The sequence below is a fragment of the Colletotrichum truncatum genome, assembly GCF_014235925.2.
Source record: "Colletotrichum truncatum strain CMES1059 chromosome Unknown Contig_0005, whole genome shotgun sequence".
Taxonomy (NCBI): domain Eukaryota; kingdom Fungi; phylum Ascomycota; class Sordariomycetes; order Glomerellales; family Glomerellaceae; genus Colletotrichum; species Colletotrichum truncatum.
Genome location: NW_027222402.1, coordinates 4378989 through 4403809, shown reverse-complemented (window position 1 = coordinate 4403809; position 24821 = coordinate 4378989). Strand labels below are relative to the sequence as shown.

At 44.0% G+C, this 24821-nt stretch overlaps 9 protein-coding genes across 9 annotated transcripts; 3 read left to right on the top strand and 6 right to left on the bottom strand.

Moving 5' to 3' along the window:
• Positions 1 to 466: 466 nt before the first annotated feature.
• On the bottom strand, positions 467 to 1981 carry CTRU02_209259 (peptidase m61 domain-containing protein; the record flags this gene model as incomplete). Its single annotated transcript, XM_036732795.1, has 1 exon — positions 467 to 1981. One exon carries the CDS (start codon positions 1979 to 1981, stop codon positions 467 to 469), a length of 1515 nt encoding a protein of 504 aa, XP_036575434.1.
• Positions 1982 to 3008: 1027 nt separating this feature from the next.
• On the top strand, positions 3009 to 3954 carry CTRU02_209258 (rta1 domain protein; the record flags this gene model as incomplete). The annotated part of the gene is made up of 3 exons (XM_036732796.1): positions 3009 to 3168; positions 3223 to 3474; positions 3524 to 3954. 3 exons carry the CDS (start codon positions 3009 to 3011, stop codon positions 3952 to 3954), a joined length of 843 nt encoding a protein of 280 aa, XP_036575435.1.
• A 224-nt stretch (positions 3955 to 4178) lies between these two features.
• On the bottom strand, positions 4179 to 5336 carry CTRU02_209257 (transposase; the record flags this gene model as incomplete). The annotated part of the gene is made up of 1 exon (XM_036732797.2): positions 4179 to 5336. The coding sequence occupies one exon, from the start codon at positions 5334 to 5336 to the stop codon at positions 4179 to 4181; it is 1158 nt and encodes a 385-aa protein (XP_036575436.2).
• Positions 5337 to 6352: 1016 nt separating this feature from the next.
• Positions 6353 to 7610, top strand: CTRU02_209256 (retinol dehydrogenase 12; the record flags this gene model as incomplete). The annotated part of the gene is made up of 2 exons (XM_036732798.1): positions 6353 to 6430; positions 6492 to 7610. 2 exons carry the CDS (start codon positions 6353 to 6355, stop codon positions 7608 to 7610), a joined length of 1197 nt encoding a protein of 398 aa, XP_036575437.1.
• An 804-nt stretch (positions 7611 to 8414) lies between these two features.
• CTRU02_209255 (uncharacterized protein) lies at positions 8415 to 8855 on the top strand (the record flags this gene model as incomplete). The annotated part of the gene is made up of 3 exons (XM_036732799.1): positions 8415 to 8584; positions 8648 to 8675; positions 8736 to 8855. The coding sequence occupies 3 exons, from the start codon at positions 8415 to 8417 to the stop codon at positions 8853 to 8855; spliced, it is 318 nt and encodes a 105-aa protein (XP_036575438.1).
• A 501-nt stretch (positions 8856 to 9356) lies between these two features.
• Positions 9357 to 10772, bottom strand: CTRU02_209254 (L-pipecolate oxidase 2; the record flags this gene model as incomplete). Its single annotated transcript, XM_036732800.1, has 2 exons — positions 9357 to 9555; positions 9625 to 10772. 2 exons carry the CDS (start codon positions 10770 to 10772, stop codon positions 9357 to 9359), a joined length of 1347 nt encoding a protein of 448 aa, XP_036575439.1.
• A 5299-nt stretch (positions 10773 to 16071) lies between these two features.
• Positions 16072 to 16489, bottom strand: CTRU02_209253 (uncharacterized protein; the record flags this gene model as incomplete). The annotated part of the gene is made up of 2 exons (XM_036732801.1): positions 16072 to 16376; positions 16432 to 16489. 2 exons carry the CDS (start codon positions 16487 to 16489, stop codon positions 16072 to 16074), a joined length of 363 nt encoding a protein of 120 aa, XP_036575440.1.
• A 906-nt stretch (positions 16490 to 17395) lies between these two features.
• Positions 17396 to 19340, bottom strand: CTRU02_209252 (MFS peptide transporter; the record flags this gene model as incomplete). Its single annotated transcript, XM_036732802.1, has 4 exons — positions 17396 to 18105; positions 18159 to 18824; positions 18907 to 19244; positions 19309 to 19340. The coding sequence occupies 4 exons, from the start codon at positions 19338 to 19340 to the stop codon at positions 17396 to 17398; spliced, it is 1746 nt and encodes a 581-aa protein (XP_036575441.1).
• Positions 19341 to 23123: 3783 nt separating this feature from the next.
• Positions 23124 to 24072, bottom strand: CTRU02_209251 (short chain dehydrogenase; the record flags this gene model as incomplete). Its single annotated transcript, XM_036732803.1, has 2 exons — positions 23124 to 23920; positions 24012 to 24072. The coding sequence occupies 2 exons, from the start codon at positions 24070 to 24072 to the stop codon at positions 23124 to 23126; spliced, it is 858 nt and encodes a 285-aa protein (XP_036575442.1).
• Between the last annotated feature and the right edge of the window lie 749 nt (positions 24073 to 24821).

The window sequence follows — 24821 nt, the reverse complement described above, 5'->3', positions numbered from 1 at the left end:
AGCTTGACACTTGGTAAGAGTCAGCTATTGCTACTTTTGAAAATAAAAGGCTTAGACCACATATTCTTAAATCGAAATCATCTCAGTTATCCAAGCTCTAAAATTACTCCAAAGCCGCTAGGGTTCAGTGTCACTGTCTAGTGGCAGTACCTTCAAATTCACTCAACTGTATTCTGTGTTGATTTTCTTGTCTGGGCTCGAAGCCAATACCTTTCTTTGTAAATATTCAGAGAGACTAAAGATTTAGGAATGCCTCCTGAGAGTTTATTCTACAAGTTTCCAGAAGTAGGTAAAGTTTGGTCCAAAGAGAATGCGAGAAAGACGCTTTTGACTGCAACGTTCACTAAGCTAAAGCTAAGAATGCTTCCAATCATGGACAGCAACTGGCTGTGTCGACTTTACATACGAATAATATCTTCTTGACACTAATAACCGGCATGACCTCAACTCACAGTGACGAAGACAATCAAATAAGGCAATCTGGGCTGGAGATATCCAATCCATCTTTAGCTTGCCAAACCCAAACAATGGGGCTGCTACTGTTTTGTACGACATCAAAGCAAGGACCAAGACTGTCATCTAGAGGTTTAATTAGTGGAAAACCAGTCGAAACTTGGTCCCACTCATGGATTGCTCCCTCGCCAAGTCGTTCGCGGAGAAGATTAAACCATTCTGGTGCACCACAGGCGTCTTGCTGTCGACAAATCTGCACGAACGGTATCGCAATGTCTTCAAGCCTACCAGATTCACTGGTTCTAAGCTGAGTATCAATATTCAATAAATGAATCATGCCGCGACCATAAGGAATTCTCTGAGCAGGCCGTAATGTCCAAGCAATTTCTTGTGCGGCCTCATCTGACATGTTGACGGCAGGGTTTGTGTAGTAATCAAAGGCGCGCTGATTCATCTCTTGGAGATAGTCGCTGGAAGACATCAACCCCGCCCGCCAAAGAAGTCTCAGTGACCAGTACTCTGCCGCACCTTCATTGTAACGAGATCTTTCAGCGAGAGTACCATCTCGCCATGGCGTCCAATTATGGGTCATCTCGTGCGCGAGAAGAGTTCTGATTCTGTCAGAGGAAATGCCAGCTTCTTTATTGTACCCAAAGGCAAATGATTGCAGCAGCGCAGATCCACCAGGCGTGATCGCGACTTCGTCGTTGATACGGGCAAAAACATGATACGACTTCTGGTATGCGTCCTGCCAAAATTTGGAAGAGAATTCGAGGAAATCTTTGACATAGGTGCCAACTGCCGAAATATCGAATGGCGGGTTTTCTAGCCAGTACATACCAAAGGTCGTGTTTGTAGGGATACTAGGATACCCCTTGATATCACCGACCATAAAGAACGTTTGAAGAAGTTGCCTAAGCGTGGCATTGAACTGATAGATATGACGTCCTTTGCCATCTTTCCATGTGAAGGCTGCTGACTGTCGTTCAGTGATGTTCCACTCGAGCGAGATATTGTATTCTATATTGGAAAGTGGAGATGGCGCAGGTACCACAGCCCACATCGATCCTATCAATCCATTTGTTCCAGCTCTTAGATCGTAAAGAGGTCCAGGTAAAGCCTTGACATTGACAGGTGCTGGTTGGTGGGTAAAGCTGATCGTGATAGGGCCTTCGGTAGCCCTCTGGACAGTCCAAGTTCGATGAGGCTGAGAATACGGCCCGATCGTTTCGTTAGACCCAAGAGGAAGAGAACCCTTGTTGTCAAAAGCCGCGAGACCGTTGCCTCCATCTTTAGTTCCAGGGAGACTGAAAAGTTCGGTAGGCAACATCAGAAATGTTTCATTGGGAGAAAAATCGCCGTCTAACACAAGATTGCCATGTAGTTTGTAGTTGTTGAAGGCAAAGTCCGGAGTGAATGTGACATGGAAACGCGGTAAGCTTGTCGTGTTCACTTGTGTCTTGCATCTTGCAGTCGCATGACCAACAAGACACAAGACAACAAAGATGACCGTGTAATACCAGGTCATTGCAGCGGAAATATATCTTATAAGCTCGAATGCTAAGAGAGATGATAAAAAGAGGATGGCAGTAAGATGGTAAGAATCTGAAGTAGCGTAACAACTTGTTCTTTTTATTGCTGGTCAGGAATGCAATGAGTCTTGTAAACAAGAAGAGCCAATAATTAAGATAGTTGTAGTAAGCTGTTTCTTTGCAATGTCTTGCTCAATAAAAAAGAGGATAGCCTTAATATAAATACATAAGAGATCTGTGCAGATCGTTTTTATTGCCGTTTCGGGTCTAACAGGCCTTAGAACGGTTAGCTATAATCTTGAGCAGCGTATTCGAGGTGCCTAGGCGCTAAGAAAAACGTATTTGGATTTTTGAAGTTGAATTGGCCATTACTGCCAAGGCCTAAGTCTTAATATTTACAGGTCTAGAACGAACGTAGCTAATGGAGTTACGTGAAAAGAAATAGTCGGATAGACAATGTAGCACAGGTTAAATATAGTAAGTGGAGCGAAGCAATGAAATTGAACAAGAAACCGGTTGTAGCCGCAATTGGATTACAGAGTGATAAGCTCCATATTGGACGTAATACGCTCGCAATACGCTGGACAGTTGTGGCATAGAATTATGGATCCTCAGCAGGGTTCCTTAGAGGCCACCGTTCTGAGCGTATTCAGAGCGTATTCAAATATTTGAGCCCCACGGGGCTTGGTCTGTTTTCAGTATCATCAGCTAAGAGCATCCCGATACAGATTCACATGGGAATAGCATGCCGAGACGACATCGATTGGACGTACCTTGTAGTGGACATTGCGTATGTTATACGCCCAACGTTTGTGTATTGCCCCTTAATATAAAGCGCTGGAGGACGTATCCAGCTTACCGAGAGATGACCGGCTGGTAATAAATATATCTACTTGTGTGGCTTTGTGACAAAGATAAATTATTTCCAAATCAAAATCAACATTAACTTTACTACTTCGATAACGCTGCGCTAAACAAAATTCATCTCCTCGCGTCGAGATACACCACCTTTTTGTCGCAGTCATGACAACATGCAAATACCATTCACTTTTCCATTATGCACCATCTATTGCCCTCGCTGCCTTTTACGCCTCTGCTTTCAGTATATCCGCAGTGTTACACCTCGGAGAAACGGTGTATTTCAAGACCTGGTCAATGATGCCGCTTGTGGTTGGTGCTTGGTGTATGTCTTGCTCTTCAGGTTAAATATTTTGCTGCTAACAGGTCTCCATCACAGTTGAAGCCATTGGATACATCATGCGATGCCTCTCTGCTAGCGAAGAATTTGGTTGCTGGAGCCTTCCGCCGTTCATAGTACACAGTGTCTTGGTATTAGTCGCACCAGCCGCTATTGCAGCCTCATTGTACATGCTCCTCGAGAAAATCATTCGTGTATCTGAGGGAGAGTCATACTCCATTATGTCTGCTAGGTGGATAACTCGAATTTTTGTGGCTGGAGATATAGTCTCATTCTTGGTTCAATCATATGGTTGGTTTGCACTGAAAAGCCCAGAAAGTTGGAGTTAACTTTTCTATAGGAGGCAGCATGATTACCAAGCCTGATGCAAGCAAATCGTCTCGAGAAACAGGGCAGCGTATTGTGCTGGTTGGTCTGATCGTCCAAATTGCATTTGGGGTGCTATTCGTCATCGTTTCCAGCGTTTTTCATTATCGATTACACAAAAACTTCAAGTCCGGCACATTCACCCAGGTTAATCGATGGCTTATAACTCTCTATAGCCTTGTGACCCTAATTACGATCCGAAACATTTTCCGCGTTATCGAGCACTCTGAGGGTAAAGATTCTGATTTAGTCAAACGAGAGTATTTTGTCTACTTGTTTGACGCCAGTCCGATGCTATTTGGACTGCTCTGGCTTAATTGGTTTCATCCATACAAAATGAACAAGAGCGCCCTCTGCGAATATGGTTACCACGGCTACCCCCTGTCTAGCGGTTTCCATAACTAGACTCTAGGATGCAAGCAAGGCAAATATTCGGCTCTCTCTATGGTTGTGCGAAGTTAGCTGCAAGGACGTTTGTGACGAACTAGGCACATAGCAATTAGGCTAGAAAAGTTGAAAAGAATGATTTGATTAGAATGAGGGTAACGTCGCACACCCACTTCTCGCACACCCCCACATTTCGCACACCCATAAATTGGGTCATCATGAGGTATTCATCAACTTCATAACTATAAGTCTGATTCGTCTCCTGCAACTGTGATACTATCGCCAGTTTTAATAGGTAATTCAGGCTCGCTAGATTCATCTGAGCTATCCTCAATTTCGCCAGCCTCAATTTGGGCTTTGTGAATTGCCTCAATGTTGGCAAACTTCGAATTTGGGCTCATTTGGACCTTACGCCGCTTCCGTACCATTCCAGCCTCAACTTCTGCTTCCAACATTGCAATCTTCTTCTCTGCTGTAGCCAATTGATAGTCCTTTTCATCAAATCCCTTTTGAACCTTCCGAAACAACAGTCGCTGCGTTTGCTGATCTTTATCCAACTTGCTGAATAAGCTAAGTTGATCATATAGATCAACTGTCTTCTTGGGCGTTGACCAGGCTACTATGGATGTAGCAGATGCCCAGTTTTCGTCTTTTCCACCATCAGAGGCCCTCATAGGCGTAGAATAGCCTGGCTTTGAGGGCTTGGAAGCATTCTCAAGCAGTAGAGGGCTCATGAGCGGTCGAGCTATCGAAATGGGCCATAGTCCTGTTGCTTTCCAGCCGCTTCTGATATTCTTGCTTGAAAATGCCATCTGGCGTGCTTTTCCATAGCAGGTAAGAAAGTTCCGTTTGCCTACAACTGTAGAATCGTTGTGTTGAATGAGGTATCCAAGCTCTTTTCGATAGGTCGCCTTGAGAGGCCCAAAGACTGCTTGGTCTAGAGGTTGGAGAACGTGGGATGTATGTGGCGGTAGGAAAAGGAGATATATCTTGTGTTTATAACAGAGATACATAAATTCTGTTGTTTCATGACTGCCATGACCGTCTAGGATCAATAGTCTCTGCTCAGAGGGATGATCAGGCTTAGTCAGAGGGATAAAGATGTTCTCAAGCCATTCCACAGCTGTAGAGTCTGAAGTCCAGCCATTCTCAGTTGCTGTGAACTTCCAACCACTGTAAATATCACGTTTATGGATATCAAGAGGAAACCATTGTTGTTGAACCGATTTCCCTCGATAAATAACAAGTGGAGGAAGCGCCTGACCAGTTGCAGAGACACACTCAAGCATAGTTGTCCAAGCCCGAGACCCAGGCTGTTTTTTTCGCATTGATGAGCTTTCTGATGATCCCAGTACTAAGCCATTTGATCCTCTGCCTTCTAGGATACCAGTTTCATCCATGTTATAGCGATGATGTGGTTTGATCGCCTTGATCTCTGGAAGGGCGAGTTGTTGAAACCATTGCCTGATTACATTAGTTGAGGCCCCATTGACACGCTTAGAATCGATGGCTCTAGCTCTATGAACCTTGATTGATGGATTTCTCTTAATAAAGAACTGAATCCAGTTTCTCCCAAGTGGCTGGGTAGTGCCTCTGATGTCTAGGATTCGCTGGGCAAATTCCTTGAGTTGTTGATGTGTTGGCGGCAGCCCTAACGCCGCCTGGATACGCACCCATTCAGCTAAGTGACTTTCCTGTGCTGGAGATAGCTTCTGGAAGCTAGAGAAAGCTACATTTCTTGCCTGTGAACCCTTTAATCGAGACTGGAGGGTTGATGGTGGAATTCCAGCATCATGAGCTGCCTTTCGGACACTCTGCCCACTTGCAACTGCATTGAGAGCTTGATTGACTTCTGTTTCCGTATACTGGCCCATTAAGCGTATAAGAGTAACTATTCAAAGAATTATAATAATCGCTGTAAAAGTGGTGAAGATATTAAAGAATGTTGAAGAGGGTAAAATTCTACATGAGCGATTTATGGGTGTGCGAAATGTGGGGGTGTGCGAGAAGTGGGTGTGCGACGTTATACTAGTATGTGTGAAAAAGCGCTTAACCATACTTGCAGCGAGCGAGGTATGTTTACGGGACCCATATGAAACGCACACCGTCGGCGTTTGTTTAGTGAGCGTTGACACTATCATCACAACATTTCTATTATTTATGATCATTGCTGTAATAACTGGTTGGGTGTTCGTTCAGTTGGTTGGATCCTGATGATTTACTGTCGGCATGGTTGTTACAGTGGGCCTACCCAACGCCAAGACGACTCAGCCACTTAGTGCCTTGGCATAGCAGAGACCTGTATCGGCTTTTTTTCTTTTTATCATTATGTGCTGGTCTGCATTTAATTTATTTTCACTTGAATTCTAACTTATGGTCAGTCACCACTATGCCGCAAAATGGAGGCAGCAGCGTTATGGGCAACAGAGGCATGCGCAGATCTCACCGAAAGTCTAGAGGCGGCTGCAGTTTCTGCAAGAGGCGAAGGATCAAGGTAAGTAAGCCGCTATTTTTTCTATGCGAGGCGCCAGGGCGACCAGCTTACGACATGCAAGTGCGATGAGAAGAAACCGAACTGTACCAACTGCATCAAAAGGTCATTGGTATGCAGCCTTGGAGAGACTTTTTCGCCCTCGTCCACACTTGGCAAACCTTGTCAGACCGACCATTTTGTCGCCCCACTTCGCGATTGTCCAGCGACAACGGGGGACGATTGCGGCCCCGGCTTCAACATGGACGTGCAAGACCTGAGCCTCTTCCACCATTACTGTTTCTATACTTCCACAACTTTTTCCCCCGACACGGTCACTCAGGGGTTCTGGAATGTCACTGTACCTCAGCTATCGTTCTCCTACCCGTTTCTTCTCCGAGCTATTCTTGCAATTGGGGGGTTGCACATGGATCGCGTTCAACAGAGCGCAGGAAGCCACAGCTGGCGCAAGACAAAAGCAACACATCATTGGAATGCGGCCATTCAACTCGCAACACCACATCTGATTGCCATTGACGACCAATCTTGCGATCCTCTGTTTGTGTTTACCATGCTTACCTGTTTGCACACATTCGCGGAGGGACCACAAGAAAATAACTACCTTCTCTTTACAAATGATACCAATTCACAATGGCCTATCTTCTTTCGCGGTCTAAGGTCTGTCGCTGATGCATCCATCCACCTGGGTATGCCCTCTTCAGACAGACCGCTTGCTTTTATGTACGGCATTGCAAAAATGAATCTAGATGAGCTGCCTCCAGAAGAACTGAATACATCTTGGAGCAGAGCGCTTGTGGATCTTCGTTGTGCAACGCTGGACAGCTTGAACACAGCAAGCGTTGACAGAATTGTGTATGTCGAAGCCCTTCATCGTCTCACAACATGCTTTTCGGCCGTATTTGGCGATGACGACATCAAGTGTCGCCCGATAAGTGCTCAAACTGCGTTTGCCTGGCTATATCACGTCTCGGAGGAGTTCATGCAACGTCTGCAAACCAAAGAGAACATTGCTCTGGCGTTCTTTGCCTTTTTCGTGGTACTGCTAAAACACATGGATGGTGTGTGGATGCTAGAAGGTTGGCCAGACCATTTAATGTCAGGCATTTATAATACCATGTCTCCCGTAACGAGGATCTGGATACGGTGGCCCATGCAACAAATAGAATGGCAACCTTTGGCTTGACTCGTCTTGATTCAGTCATATAAACCCTTACGATCAGTTAGTCAAATCGAAACTCATTTCAGCAATGGTCCTGTTTTTGACCGAAGCACGCCAACTTTTGGCATTCTCGTTATCTGTGGCCTATTTCTAGCCAGCATTCAACCCATTGTACTTCTATTACTGTTCTTTTGTTTCTAACGGTTACTTTCTCTTCTGTGATCAATGGTAGTTCTTGGTAGATGTCTACTTGGGCTAGCTAACCCACAGTCAACAATACTAGCTGGTATTAAAAGGTCTCTTTTCTTAAAACTATCTAGCTTGCCTATTAGCAAAACTGATTTATTTTCTAGGATACAAGCTACTTTCGCAACCGGCGAACACTTCAATACTCATCGCACTCGCCGAGTGAGGTGTTTTTTCATTAGATATCTGGAAAACATACAACACATAGGTATTAATATGTATATACCTACGCACATCCTCCCCCTAAGATTATGTTACTTTTTCACTCTTTTCTAGCCTAATTACTATGTGCCTAGTTCGTCACACCCAACTTAGCTCTCCAGCATGAAGGAAATAAAGTTCTATCGCAGGTGACATGGTTTACGTACTAGGAGAGCTCATTTCCTAGTCTGGTAGATTTGAAACATCACTTGTTTCACTACTCAAGCCACTATTTCGCCTGAGCTCAAGCACGGAGCAACTATTATCGCGGACTTTAAAAGGCCCAAGCATTCTGGAAATGATGATTCACAACTTCGTCTAATAACATCCAACAAACATTGTGGGTTTCAACCAAGCAAATTCCAGCAATATACCGCTAGAATGTCAACTGTTTTTCAGGTTACTGTTTATGTTGCGCCTAGAGATGTTTCTAGATTTCTGGAAGCAGCAGAGCCAACTATCGAGAAAATGAAGAAAGAGTCTCACCTTTTGTACTTCGAAATGTATCAGGTCCATGACTCACCAGGTACCATTACCTGGATCGAAAAATGGTATGTCACACACTGGTATCAAGCCATTCTAGACTTTTTGAACTGTTTCTAATAGTCAGTTAGGTCTGAGCCTCTAGACTGGATCATGAAGGTAAGTAAGATCATATGCCATGACTTAAACATCCAGCTAATGAAGTATCTAATCTTTTAGCATCAAATGACTAAGGACTATTATAATGATTATTTCGATGCAACGGAGCCTCTCTATGTTGCGCCGAGGGAACTCAAGATTCTTAGCTCACTGGGCCCTCGGTATACATACCAAAAATAGCGTTAGAACATTTATATAAGAGATTTAAGACTTATTTAAACTTATAGATTATTAGTAGAAGTGTAAGATGATAGACTAAATAGATTTGAGAACCATTCTAAAAAATTTATATTACCTAGGTTACTACCTTATTTAAAAAATTCAAGAGTCCTCTAAGCCTTAGTCTTAGTCTTTTATACTTTCCTAATAGTAGTCCATTAAGGTGATTTAAAGTCAGTTCTTATATCTAGCACTTGTAATAGATTTCTCTTATATACTTTTTAATAGAATACTTCTATTACCTATAGTTGAACAGGTACTGAGCCAAAGGCTATAATAAATACAGCCTTTCTTATTGAAAGTGGCTTTTAACTTTCTTAAGTTCATGGGTCTCTGCGGTCTGCGGTTAATATAGCGTTTCTTTTATCTCTTTTAGCTACACTAGATGAAATTTAACAAAAAGTACTCCACCTTCTGAGGAAGATCAAAACTCGTCTAGAGTTCAAACTTTTCATATGAATGTTATAATCTTGGCCGGGTTCCATCTTCAAAAGATTTAAGCTCAGGTAAGGCCGTTGCCCGTGCCACGGAGCCAATCTCCTTGGGATCACTGTTTTTAAGAGCCTCCTCTTTCTTCCAGCACCATGCTTTATCTTTTTCAGCTCCATTACTCCTTTCATTTAATACATTGCACATGTACTTGCCTGCAATAGGCAAAAATCTGTAGCCAGTGTAGTCAGTTTGAGGTGTGTCTCTAGAAAGGGCTGACGTAGGAGCTGTCGAGACATACTTGTAACTATTAAAGTTACCACCCACAGCCAGAAACAGATTTTGAAGTTCCGAATAGGGGTGTTTACAGAGAAGCCAGTCTCCTGTCGGGGTTTTGGCATCCCAACAAATACGCCAACGGTCCGGACTTCGACCCTTCTCAAGCAAGGGCACCATCATATCCAAGAGCTTCGTACCCTCTTTTTTCAGCTTTTCAGAGACGCCAAACTGTCCTTGGTCAGAAGGTACAGAAATTTGGCTTCCCGAAGGCATGGTAATTGTGTTGACAAACTCCGTCCGCAGATCGTTAATCTTCAAAATTCGGTTGTCGTGAGATGGTGGAGTAAGTATGCCCCACCCAGCATATGCTAAGACCGGCAAACCGACTTCGCACAAATGGTTTGTCTCTTCTGCCGAGAGCGTATAATAAGCTGACAGTCTCCCAACTGCCTTGACTTGATTCTCGATGCGATCCCGTTCTACCAACCCTAAGGCCTCCTCGACTGGGGACACAAGATTGCTCGTCCACGCACCTGCAGCTATTACAATTTTATCTGCCGTTAGTTTCTGTCCAGTAGTAGTCATGACTCCTGCCAACTTCCTGCTTTCAAAGTCGAATAATAGTTCCGTAACTTCACCCGTTATCATATTTACCCCCTTCGCCTCAGCCGCAGCCATGAAGTTTGCAGTTGCGGAAGCAGCATCACACCATCCGGCTTCTGGATTGAAATAGCCATTCCCCAGTAGGTTTGTATTCAACCCTTGCAGAAATCCAAATTGCTTTCCCAAGTCCTTACAGTCAACATCCTCAGTGTAATCGGAACCACGTAGCTGAAACGTCCTACGAACGCTCTTGGTGAAGTTGTTGTCCTTTTGATCAAGCACTATCCAACCGGTCTTATGAAAGAAGTGACCCAATTCCTTACTCCAAAACCAATCGTGAATGGCCTCATTGGCAAGATTGCAGTATAGTGGGCTAACGTAATCTGTTCGAATGATACGGTTGACATCTATGGCGGCTGCGCGATCTGTTGTGCTGGGGGATGAAATGCGACAGCGGCGGTCAATTACGGTTACACGACTAGGGTCTTCGTAGGTCTGAGCGAGATGGTAGGCTGTGGAAATACCGAACGTTCCGGCGCCGATGATAAGAACTGTAGGCTCGGCCATGATCTGAAATTTAAGAAGTTAGGTTGTGCTAGGAATTTTAGGTCTCCGAAACTATCAATAATAGCTTGTGTTTTTCTGCTTTTGATAAATTCACCTATACTGTCTTTGACAAGGCTCGAATAATATTTATAACTAGGCTATTTCGGAGGAGTGCGGTATTCGGCTTCTTCTGATGAAACATCACAACGAAATCCTTACGACGATCCCTCCATCACATTGGATGATGCTACACACAGCATTTAGACTTTCAATTACCCCGCATTTTACGCGGGGTTTGGAGCTGTCATCACGGAGGTGACGTTTCAACCAATCCTGCAGCAGGACTGTATAACTTCCTCCGATCTAAACGGACAACAAGATTTTTAGAAATCGACCGACTTTTTGACAAAGTTATAGATTCTTAGTAATTAAAGAGCTAGAGTTGCTTAACAATGCTCCCATTGTCTATCTTAGCGGAATTAGGTAAGAGAAGTATAAAACGGTTTAGTCTCGTCTATTGAAGCGGGATAGTGGAATTCAATGTGCTGGCCGGCAGCGGTTGCATACCAAACGCTACCACGCCTACATTTCACCTCAAGATCTCACTTGCTCTGATGAGAGCCGACAGAGGCCTTCTGATACTCTAAGAACCTAGGCTTCTGACTGTATGGCGCTTTCGCTCCTCCATTATCTAAGTACTTAATTAGAGGGTTACGTATTTAGTGGTGTCACTTTCGTCTTTGGAAACTCTTTGATTCTGATAGGTGAGAATCACTGGGAAAAGAATAATTGAACAGCGTTTCTTGACTGATAGTCTGCCATGTTAGTAAGATAGTCACTGATTATTACGACTTTTACAAAGAAAAAGAAAAAGTCATAGGCTTAAATCCGTCCCCTTGCGTCCTTGACTACAAACCCTGCTGATTAGGATCTCTATAGAGGCGTTTGCCTATCCTACGATGATATATGCTTCCAGAAGATTAGACGAAAACTGTTAGAAGTTTTTTATAGGTTATGTTGTTCCTCGATGTTTTTAAATCGTGAGGCCTCTCGCCTAGAATCTTGTAGTCTCGCCAGCTCTGAGAGCAGTCGATATATATAGATAGTCATATCAACCTCTCGAAAGGCCATCTTATACCATTCCCGCCCTTTATCTGCAATTACCTTAGCCCTTTCTCGACCTGTATTAGATAACGTAGGATATGCAATTAGTTCCAGAAGCTCTTCCAGCCTAAGCTTACTGGAATATCGTGAACCCATGGCATGAGACGGTTGTCATGCCACTCTCTGAGAATAGTCTGCTTTAGTGTTGACTTCGATGCTAAAAGTTTATAGAACCTCCCGCTAATTCCGTTCCCATCAGTATCAAACACCAAACGGGAGCTAAATGCTTCGTTATTGTTAGCCCAACTACGAACGGCGAAGTATGAGCGCTGGTCTCTGCACTGTGTTCTTTTACATTGAATAATTCTCGTAAAAGCGACATCGAAAAGTTTTGTGTTAGGAAAATATGATTTCACCCTCTCAATAAGTTAATCCACTGCGAGTCAGAAGCAAGTCCACCGGTCGTAGATACAGCCCAGTAAATGTTGTTTCGTTTCCTATCCCAGTCTATATCATGGTATTCATTACACAGAAACTCGTTTTCCATATATGCTGGACTCGGTAAGAGAATGTCGCTGATGTTGGAGGGTGCCCCAGTTGAAAGAATCAGAACCAGGCCTTCGATGAGTCTGAGGAGTTGGGGCCCGACCACCAGTCCATGTAGGTCAATGCTCGAAAGGTGTTGACAAACATCGTTTTCAAGTTGTGGATCGGTGACAAACGGCAGACCATAGGTATCCAGAGGCTGAGGTCTAGGTCTTGTGACTTTGGCGTCTACAGAATGACCTTTGCAGTGTTGTAAGTCTTTCTGCCGAGCGTCGCGGCCTGAAAATTTTCCAAAATGACTTGACCGGTACCGTATGAGTGCTTGCCTCCATCCTTGGCCACTAATGGGGGTAACAATACTCGAGGCTCGTCAAGATGATTGATAACAAATTTGATATCCGGTAGAGTATCCAACCGGACAGTTTTCATCAATTTGTTTAATAATAGCTGAATATGTCTGTTATAAGTCCGATTTGGATGGTGACAGCGGGTTTCTGTGTGTTTCCCGGAAAATGTACAACTCCAGAGCTCATTGTCCCCGGAGCTTCATACACCTCCTGCATGACTTTGAGAAACTCCTCGCCACTCATGCTCCAGAACGGTGAGATAGACTCGTAAATCGTTCAAACTCATCAATAATAAGCGAATTGTGAGCCACTGCATACTCGTACCACGCCTCAAACCCAGGTGGAGGTGTTTTGCCATAGCGAATTTGGTATTCGGTACGGGCTTCTGTGTAATTCTTTGACTGATGTTACTGCATTCTCTTGAATTTCTCTTCGGCGAGCTTGCTGATTATTTCGGCGGGATGTAGTGAAGGGTGACTATCAAAGCTGCGTGCTGCAGAGTCGATAGCTAGTACGGGTAGTTTTGCCATGACGTATTGACCAATTGGGATAAGCCCCAAAGCCCACAGTGTTCGACCAGCCTTTATCCGCCGAGAGACTGTGTTCACACAATGGGCAATGGTAATGAGACAGACGACAACATGTGAGACAGCTTGGAAATCTGAGGGCTGCATGTGTGGCCTAGCGGATGAGCCTATGCTAAAGACATCGATTGTAGGAGCAATGGTCCAAGAGATAATCTGGGATGTCTGAATAACAAAGTGCCATGACAAGGCTTTACACAAACCTAGTCTTATAGAATGAAGAACACCACCCTTCGGCATTCCAAACACTAAGCACTCAAGGAAAAGTGAATCTACCAAAAGAACAACTATTCTGCTAGCTAGAGGATTGATAGGAATATTACTAGCCGAGAGAATGTGCTTTTGGCTGTGTTTGCTGCCGTGCAAAAAAGTCGTGTAAACGATGCCGAGAGCACAAAGCAGAATGCCAGCTAGCACAAACGGGCGTATATCCCAGTTTGTGAAGGTCAAGGTGGAAAACAACGCAAACAAAGTGGTTCCCCAGAATGTTTCGAAGATAAAGTGCCATATTGTCGAATAACATGATCGAACAATTCTAAGTGAATCGGGTTCCAATCGTGCCGTAATGTGTTTCTGAAAGATGTTGTACCAATGGCATTTACGCTGGCTGGAGGATCGTTTAGAATTAGTAAAAGTTATAGTTAATCACTAGAGAGCCTTGTACTGATATCAAGCACTACTTACCAATAAGGCGATTGCAGCTTTGCTTTCAGCTCTGTAGAGGCTACTGGTCGTAATAGCAACAGCAATAAACCATAAAGATTTGGAAGACGTGGAACAGGATGTACTAATTGTATTGTTTCCTGGGAAAAGCGATTTTGATTCGCTGCTAATCATTTTCTGCAAGCAGTTCGCTCCTTGAGAAAGAACTGGCAGAGCAGACCAACACAGAAGCTCGGAGTACAGCTCGGAGTCGTTCGAAGCGTAATATTGTTTTAGAAAACTAGAGAAGACGGCCAAAACTACCTTGAATGATAGAGTTAGAGTGGAATCAACTGATTTTCGTTTCCACATTGTGATTTGCAAGCGGTTGATAAGCTAGATCAAGCTAGATATTTCTACACAGTGTGTAAGGGCGGTAAGGATAGAGCTGGATCAGAGAAGAATTTAAGTGGCAATCCTTCTGGCTGAGTGAATAATAGTCTGTGTGCTTTGATGTCTGCTAATCAAAGAAACTCTGAAAGGGCGAGTTCAGAAAAACAACAAAAATAGTAATGTCCTTTGCAGAAGCCGGAGCATCTCGTCTTCATTAGTGGTTTCCATCGAGTCCCTTGGGTCAAAGTAGACCTGGTTAAAAGGAAGCTAATTTGTACCAAAACGCGGAAGATCTGTTCAAATTTGGATTGAAGAAAATCAATTCTGCCTTAAACGAATACGAGTGGCTGCATGAGTAGTGCCTATCTATGTTTTAATCCTTACACAGATTCTTCGGCCTTTACACGGCTGCCTTCTGAGAACGGGGATCAGGGCGCCAGGGACTCCGATGCTCCAGGGCCATAATAACAATTATACCACTACAAGAGAGCATGCATCACCACAACGGCAGAGCAAGTCAACAATAAGTTCCTCATAATAAATCGTTTTGAGGTAGTTGACCGACATCTGCCCTAACGCTTCCTCGTTGAGAAGCGGTTAAAAGGAGATGACGAAGAGCACATTGATGGCTAAGTGAACAGCGTTATAAATACTTCGCTATCTAAGCAGGTAAATCCGCGACGGAAAACTGGAACCGTACAAAGCAGACCTGGTGTAGAGTGATTATCAGTCCTGCTTTGGGCAGCATGCGAAAAACCCGAAGGCCTCGCTAAGTGCTACGCCACATTTAACGTTTGTTATAACTGTGGATTTACGCACGATTACGCGTATACCTCTCTTTTTTATGCATATCTATTCCCTGTGCCCTGTTGACTAATGGGCCTAACATATATGAAGTGTTCTACGTGCTTCAGTATGCCGGTTTAAATAGATTTAAAGAACATTAATTAGTAATAAACTTAACAATATATGTGGCATGCTTTTTAAGTAATTTGTGATAATAATCGTTTCGGCATCTTAATGTAGGTTTTTTATTTCCTAGTCAGTGTTTTGAAAAATTCTCTTCGTTTCCGATTGCCGCTGTCTACCGTTAACTGTGTGTACTTAGCCAGGCATATAGGGCAGGCACTCACTTTCAACAAATGTTATTTAAGGCCATTTCTACAATAGCCAAAGTTGCTAGATTTGGAAATGAGCGTCGCTGAAGAAGTATAGACGGCGATAACGCTGATTTAACCATCTCTGTTACTAACGTTAAAAAGTTAATGAAAACTGGGTGCAATGCATCCCCACCTATTTCGAAGGACTTGATAGGATCGTAGTCTTCTAATTAATATTGCAGTCTGCTAAAGACTTGGGTTAATGTTATGGTCTGGCTCAACTCAAGCTATTCCATATTTTGAGCTTCCTCTATTCGATCTCAGGCGGGGGGCAGTTAGCCAAGACTCGGACTACAAACCTAATTAGTAGATTAATACTTGCGTTCTTTGGTACTATTGAGTAATAATAAGTAGTTGCTTGAGATTATTGAGGCGTGCCGCGCATAGTGTTTAGTACTATAAGAGATACTCGCGACTACAAGTATGATAGCTAACACTACTATTTTTTTATCTCGTAACCATCCGGGGAATTTTGTTTGCAGAAACGGATTATAAGAAATAAACTTCATGAATTGACTATATTTTTTACTTATAGAAAATTTGCTCAAGCGGCTTCATTAGATCGGCCATTCTTCGTGGCAAACCCCCCGGTGGCAGCTCTTATGTCTTCAGAGCCTTGTGTTCCTCCTCTACCACCAGGCTTGCCGACAGCCGATTGGGGGATGGCATTGCCAGTTCCAGTAATTCCTTCACCAAGCCCCGTAGGTCTGCCTTCATCGGCAGCAAGAGAGGAGTTATCTGCAGCTTCATGCAGTGTTGTAGCTCCGAATCCACCACCCGCTTCTCCATCTCTTTGGTGTATGTTGGGAACAGACTTGATGACGTTTTGCTTTCCGGCATCGCCAGGAACTATTTTCTTTTGTTTTAATTATAGGTACTCGGGATTGGAAGTAGACTTGCTTACTTTTCGTGCCATCTTTGGCCATGTCAAAAATGTCCCCACCTTTTCTAGCATCGGCCATTTTGGAAACAATTATGTGTTGGAATTTTATGTAGGTTTCTTAATTTACCCAATTTTCGTATTTCCGTGGATTTGCTGGTACAACGAAAAAGAAATTTATAGATGGAATGAGACTAAGATTCTCAAAAGCGGACTGCATCTTCGTTTTAACGGAATAAAACAATGGATATTGACTGGCCGGGTGGTTGATGTCATGATGCCATCACATATTATTCACCAATGCGTACGACAAGTTCAACCTGACGTCAGGTTAGTTGACGTAATCATTATTCTCATCAAAACTCATACACACATCATTGTGAGTACAGACTTGAATAGACATTGAAATCAAACAGAATGTAAAGAAAAGGAAGTTCTACAGGCAAAGACTAAATAGCCTCATGAGAGCACTAATAAATGTTTATCTATCGCTTGAGGTATGGCAACAGATTCATATGTAATACATGTTTTCTACTCTACTTTGGCTTCGCTTTTAAATTGGTTTTAACATTATCCATGACACAAAAGTCGCTGGTCTTAGCTCCTTAGATAAGATCCGTATTTAGTATACCCAAAGAATACGAGACATCGGTTTCCATTGCCAGTTGTACAGGGCGTCTATGAATTCTTCGACGATAAGGGCATTCTACTATGGACTGGAGCGGGAGTCACAGAACGTTGAGGTTTAGTAGGGCTAAGCCTATAAGTAAAAGGCATTAAGTTACAAGGTAATAAGTAGTCTTATTATAATACAGCGCAGGCGAGACATTATTTACAAGGGCTTGCAGTTGACTTACAAGCATGTTAAATCAATATCATACATCTGAATTACATCGTGACAAGCATTATACACGTTTTGATATGACGACATTTCGTTGATACCACGCCTGTGGCTACCCGCAAAAAGATTTACACTCTTTGCTGCAGTTTAATCCTCCGTTTCGGTCTGCTTGACGCCCGTGTTGGTCAAAACAGGTTGGTCGCGATCCAGGTCATACATCTTGTCTTCCTCATCATCGTAATGGCGGAAGGTGAAGTAGAATACGAACCCAACCACAAATGCGGAGCATGCCACTCCTGTATACATCCATAGAAACTTTGGGTCCACTGCCACAGATACCAAGGCCTCGGAGATAGCAGATCCAAAGGCATTGGTGAAGAGGTATATACTCTGAACAAACGATTTCATACTCGGAGGGGCCTTGGTGTAGGCGTATTCAAGGCCCGTGACCGAGATGAAAATCTCGGAGAGTCCAATAAAGATGTAGGCAGGAGTTTGAACTGCGATGTGGACATTATTGGGCAGAGATGCTCCATCCCGCATGCCTTCAGGACAGTTGCCAGGCGACTCATAGCAGGGACCGGCTTTGTAGATAAGGTGTTGTACTATAGCCGCATACGCAAGGCAAAGGGCGCCAAGCCAAAATCCAATGGTAATGCGCATAATCGGCTTAAGTTCAATGCCAGCCTTACGCAGCAAGGGGTAAACAATCTTTTCGAGGATGGGAGTAAAGACGAGAATGGAGATGGGATCGAAGTTTTGCATGAAGTCATTGGGCATGCCATGACCATCCATCTGGCCAGCCTGAGTGACGAAGTTGGTCGAGAATTGCCCGTAGCAGACCCAGAAGATTGGATCTAGAGGTACAGTTAGTAAAATGCTTTGAGACGGCGGGCGCATTGTAACTTACAGAAAACGAACACTTTGCAGGCCCTAAGAGCTCTCTTAAGCTCCTCAACAAAGTGGTCGTTCCAAGGAACGGGCTTCTCCTTTCCATTAGCCGCTCGCCATGAGGGCTTGGCGGCATCCATATTGCGGGATGCAATCATCATTCCCAAAGCCTTGAACGCATCTGTGATAACAGACCCCTGGGGTGGGCGGTTGACAAACGTCTTACGGCGTAATACCAACGTAGCAATGCCTACATTGAAGACACAGAAGCACATTAGGTAAGCAGTCCAAAACCCTTTGTACTTCTCCATGAACGGCGTTGCCATCAACGAGAGGGATCCGAGGTTGATGCACCAATAGAAGATCATGTAGATGCGCTGGTATGTGATGGCAGGGTCAATGACAACACGCTCCCCATTCTCCTCAGTTTTGACAGCCATAACGCGGCGTTGGTACTGATCCGCAATCAATGGGGCAATGTTGGACTTAATTCCTCCAGTGCCGAGGCCAATGATGATAATCGCAACAATGTAGCCGGGCTTGCCAGCACCGTGCTCCATGGCAACTGGGAGTGAGGTGGTCCAAAGAACAATAAGGCCGACCCAGTAAAAAACACAAAACACAAGAATGGTCTTGTATTTGCCGAGATACTGGTCAGCAATGATGGCTCCAAGAATAGGCGTGACTAAGAAGGCAAATGTTAGTATTTGCAACCGAGACTCATGGATTCAATTTTTGGTTTACATAATAGAAGATTGTTTACATACCGTAGCAGAACCACTGGAAGAAGAGATTTAGGCCTGTTGCAGCTTGGTGACCCATTCCAAGGCCCTTGGGGCCATCAAGACCATTAACATCGTTGCTGATGTAGTTCTGGAACAGACCCTGGGCGCCGTAGTAGGTGAATCGCTCCGTAAGCTCAACAACCGCAATGAGAAAGGCGGAAGCAGGAAGATTTTCTCCGACGCGACGCAGGGTGCTCTTTTCGTACTCATTGGGCTCAGCTCCGTCAGGTGTAGGACCAGACTCAGCGTCTGCCTTGTCTGACAGTGGTTGTTTCTTCTCAAGGTCGTGTGGCACGCGCTCATTGAACGTCTCGTGGAGCCTACAGATACGAAGTGTCAGTGACCTGTTCTCCAAAAGCCGACGATATGCGTCCTGTTACGTACTCGGCCACCGTATCCTCGTGGTTCTGGGCCATGTTTACGCAATTTGAAGTCAAGACCCGACGCGTGAGCTGAACCAAGATTGAAAGGGAGGAAAGAAGAAGAAATTTTCAAGAAATGGTCAAACGGTACCAGTGGGGAGCATGGAGCCTCCATTAGTATCGACACTAATCACTAATAATGCCCTTACCCTCGGTCGACTCCGACATGTTGGAGGCGATATACGAGTTCCACTTCAAAAGTTCTGTCCGGCTAAGTTGCTCGCCCCAGGAACTTTTGCGAGGGTACGCCACAATCCGAACACTTGAGCAGGTGTTGTACTCCACTCGGCCGAGTGAACCGATCTTTTTCAGTGGTAAATAACGGAGTCATCGGATGATGCGCGAGAACTTTAGTGGGGTGCTTGGCAAAAGGACCGAAAGGGTGGCGCCAAGCGAGGTTAAGGGAAATAAGGCGGACATATTCGCACACACAATCTTTTAATTGGCCTTGATGTGCGTTCGACTTAGTCAACGCGCTTTGGTGCCGAGGCCGACGGGACAAAGATGCTGAATCCGGGGTTTGGAGCTTGTCTGTCAGTTACTCCGCAAAGACCGCGACATACATATGGAATAGGGTAATGTAGACCAGTGGGTTTCTTGCAGAAGCGATGGAGGCTAATACTACTTTTGATGCACCCCAAGGTGATAATCGAGTTAATGGGTGCGACTTTCCTCTTCTAGCATAACTTGTAATAACAATCCGTGTTCCGAAACTAAGGGGCCAAGTATTTGTCGGGCCGCTAGCCTCCGTTAGGTGTGAGTATTACCAGACACCATAACGTCATGTCTTGCTAAGGGAAATATTCTCACGGAACCTAGCAAAGAAATACGGACGACAAAGCTTCAGACGCCTCAGATAGTGTAACTCCTTTGTCGCCCATAGGGTCTTTCTTTTATTCCACGGTGGGCTCGAACCTGCACGCCCTAGGAAAATAGAATCTTTACTAAGGTGTTGGATGTAAATTTATTGCATCCACTTGTGAATTGGATGACTTAGTCTTCGCATGAAACCCGGAAATTCGGCTATTTGTGTGCGGTGGGCCTTCCATTCTTTGTAATGTCTTACTTGCCACCTTGCTCGGAGGTATCTACTACTGGCCTTTGCAATTGAGTCAATAACTCCGAAAAAATATTTACTTATCGATCCTGACTCAGAGAATGAAGCGATTGCGAATAATGAAATCGCAGCGACATAGGGAAGATGTTGAACGTTGTTCATTTTCATCAAGTCTTCTTAGACATTCTGCTAACGTAAATTGGTCTGTGTATGACCTTAGGAGACACAAAGGCTCCTAGTAAAATACGTTTCTACTCAGGGCATTAGTATGTCTTTTATGCAATGCTAGCAAGGAAAACCACAATTTCGAAGCGAAAACTCAGTAATAGCAATTTAGAGAAGCCTTGAAACAAGCTTGTTGTGCAGGACAAGCCTACTTTAAACTATGGATCGACCTCTTCATGCGGATGAACTGCGTGCGGGGCACATGAGCTTCGGCACGTATCGGCCACCACGAGGACCCTACCTCGACAGAGTTTTGTGAAGTGGTTAATTTGAATCGAGAAAAGATCCGAGAACGGCCCAGGGTCCAAACAATGAAGTAGATGGATCGTCCATATTTGGACATTTATAGTTCCTTACATTCAGGGAATGGTTTTAAGATTATCCACAACTGGTGGCCCTAAAACTTTGTGGCGGAACCTTGTTTCTGACAGCTTTGCTAGAACCTACCTGCACACTACCAAAGCCAAAAGGATTTTTTATTTTAGTCATTATTATTATTTCATTTGTCAACTTCCGCCTTGGCACACAAGGGCTCTAAGGCAAAAGCGCCGTGGCACCAGAGATTATAGTCTGTAATACATTTCAATGTCGGAAAGTGTTCTGTTGTAACTAAGGTATGTAGCAGAATATTACACTATTGTATCCCATCGATTGCGGCGTGACTGCAGTGTATTGTCATAGTAAACAACAGCCACTTCCGGCAAGCTTAAACCCTCATTGTCTAACTAAATAGTCTCGGTAATTAGCAATTCGATTTTCCAAAATTTCTAGTCAATTTAATGGTACTAGTTTTTACAGAGATGTTGTCGGCGTACTATTTTGCATAGTAACCCATTGACTGCTGTCTGGCAGCAGGTACATGCCCATGAAGGGGACTAGCTAGTCAAAGACCAGCGATGACTTTTTATAGCTAATCAAATAATCCTAAAGGAGGGTACTTCCGTTATCTATATATTCCGACTACGACAGAGGTACCTACAACCTTGCAGAGTTACAAGAGTGCAGCAGGAGAACGTAGAGGGCACTGCATAACGTTATGTATCCCTTTCATACGAAGAAAAGAACTGGGTACAAATTTGGGACCTATGTGTCTGTTGCCAGACAGCAGTCAATGGGATAGTGGCAAAAAAAAAAAAAAAAAAAAAAAAAAGCGATTGTGATGTATTATCTTGAATCTCTATTGTAAAGGGAAAAATAGGAAACCAAGGCGGGTTTGACGTACTATAGTCAGACAGCACTCGATGGGATATTGTCATGCAATGTGTTATAAGTAAAGTACTTATTACGAACTCATAAGATCAAGCTTATGGAAGTTCTATGTAGTGGTGAATTTGTAAAACTGAGTTACTGCAAGTCATAAAGAGCCCTCGATCTAGAGGTAATCAGCAAAGTTTAAGTATCCGAGTAGAGATTCGATAATGCTTGAATGATGATGATACTAAGCATGCATTAATCATTTAGCCTTGGCTGTTCAACCCGATTTTAACTTCTCTGTCTCCAAATGCCACGTAACAGAAGGCACGGCCCAAGCCATTTTGAGATCTTAGTTTTTTCAAATAGCTAGTAAACAAGATAAAGCATTTTATACGAGGAGTTACAATTTCTATGTCCCATTGGCTTGTAACTCTACAAGCTACGAGCCACTCTCCTACACTCGATGGCAAGGCCCTCCTACAAAGATGACATCTAATAAATGCCTTGCTGGGTTCTTAATCAAATGGATGGAACGAACTATGGACATAGCGACCAGGCGGAAAATAGTATGAGCAAGTGACTTGATTTAAGAGAGAGAACATGTGTAGAAGCACGCATGTAAAGATATCAACCATTTGCACCTTGGAGAGATCAGATGGACATAGTAGGCTTAAAATATTCAGAGAGCATCAACATTGTCCTCACAGTTGGGTAAATGAAAATTCATGGCGGGAATTAAGTGGAAGAAACTTAGACTTCGCTAATCTTAGTGGCCCAACGTCTTTAATGCAAGCTTTTGTTTGAATAAGTTTAGCATTTAATCCGCATGAGTATTATTAACATAATCCAGGGATCCGCACTGAGTTGATAGCTATGTGAACATCTCTTTATATCTATGGTTCGCTAGGATAATATTGATATGTATAGCTATGTAGAATGGCATCACACGAACCTTGTCTCGTAAAGAACCATGGAAACATATAACAGCTAATATACATAGTAACTTTATTATGATGCATAGAGTATTTAGAGTTTATCATCGTTTGGGCTAGATATATTCCTCAACCTGGGGTGCGTATTGGCTCCCAGGACCTGTCCACCACGCCATGCAGAACAAGTCTTAGTTAGGGCCAATTGAGAAACTCAAGATGCAGGGTACATTCGTTCACATTCATGAAGGCTAAAATTGATTTCAACACTTTGATGGTTGTGGTAATTTGCTCTAATCGCCCACGCTTGAAACAAGAGAGAATATATTCACTCCAAACACCGCCATGCTATGCAATATCTCATCATGTCGCTTATCGGACGAAAGCTCCTCCTCCATTTGCGCCTACCAAGTTACCAGTCATCCATCCACTTTCGGGCAGGCACACAACACCGACAATTCCTGCCACCTCTTCAAGATATCCGGGACGACCACCAATGCTTTTGGCTAGTTCAAGGACCTCCTGACTGTCAACGCCAGGCCTAGCCTTTGCAAGTGGCGTAAGGATGTTAAGGGGCCGAAGAGCCTCACGAGGCTCGTCAGGTAGGCCAGAGTAAAGTCCGGTATCCATTGGTCCAGGAGCAACGGCATTGACCGTGGCTCTTTCTGCGAGCTCGCGCGCCCACACCCGGGTCATTGCTTCAATAGCACCCTTTGTGCCAGCATAGGATGTCTGCCACCAGACACCCCAAGTAGTAGTGGCACTAGAGATGTTGACAATACGACCAGAGCGGTCTGTAGGCAGGTAGGGAAAAGCTGCCTTAATGAGAAGAGCGGGAGCTCTGCAGTTCAGGTCAAAAGTCTCTTGGAAGAGATTGATGTCAAGCTGGTCAATGCCTTGGGCATTGACTGTAGCGGCGTTGTTAACGATTATGTCGATCTGGAAACGGCCAGACGCATCAGTGAAGTATGACTTTGCAGCGTCGACAACCTGCTGAGGAGCTTCAGGTTTGCTCAGGTCCGCTTGAACAGGGAGTGCCTTGACGTTGTATTGTTCCTCAAACTTCTTGGCTAGCGCTTGAGCCTTTGGCGTTGAACCCTCGGTAGCATAGTTGATGACAACATTGGCACCTCTGCTAGCGAAATGCTCGGCGACCACAGCCCCAAAACCTTTAATCGGTTAGTCAATCATTCTCACGCTACGGTCAAGTGAATTATTGCAGGCCAGGTTAGAAGAAACTCAATTTTATCCAATACGTACTGCGTGATGCGCCGGTAATAATGGCAAGCTTGCCCTCGAAAACCCTGAATGGAGGAGTCATTTTCTTGCGATGGTAATTCTGATCGATGATTAACACAATAGCGTGGGGAACGCCTCCTCAACCCCACGTGATAAACAACTCTTTTTATATTCTGTTCCTCAACCGGTGCCTCTAATGCCGTGTCTTTCTATCTTCGTAGTACGCAGGCTCAGAGCAAGGGGACCGCTTAGAAGTGGGTTCCGTAAAACAGTCTAGACAAGGATTAAAGCAGGATCAACAACTCTTAGTCTCCACGCAGCCACGTCAATTACCAAAACACTCTGCCGATCTCAATATGCGTAAACCAATCGTGAAACGTCGTAACCCTTGAATGCATCAGTACCTCAGTATTCTAAACACGGCTCTGCTTGAAAATCCCTCGTTGATAAAGTTAGGAGACATACAACGTTTCCTTCAATATTTCGTAAGGAGTGATTGTGGATTTATGATCAGGTAGCCATGAAGCACCATAGTGCGAACATTCTTGTATCCATGAACACAAAGGGTTGTGTGTAATGTCCTATTAAGTATTATGAGTGTTCTAACTTCTGCATATAGATTGCGGGGTATCAATCAACCAGATATCAACAATGCGACTTTTTCTCAATCGTGAGTATAGTTTTTCCAGTATCTGGAGAGTATGGGCCTTACTACTAAGCTCGGTTAGCTTGTACGGTAGCCTAACGGCACTCATCGATGGAATAGGGGAAGGTGTGGATTTGCATATGGAGTTAAAGTCGCGGCTAACCAAATGCCGTTACATGATTGAA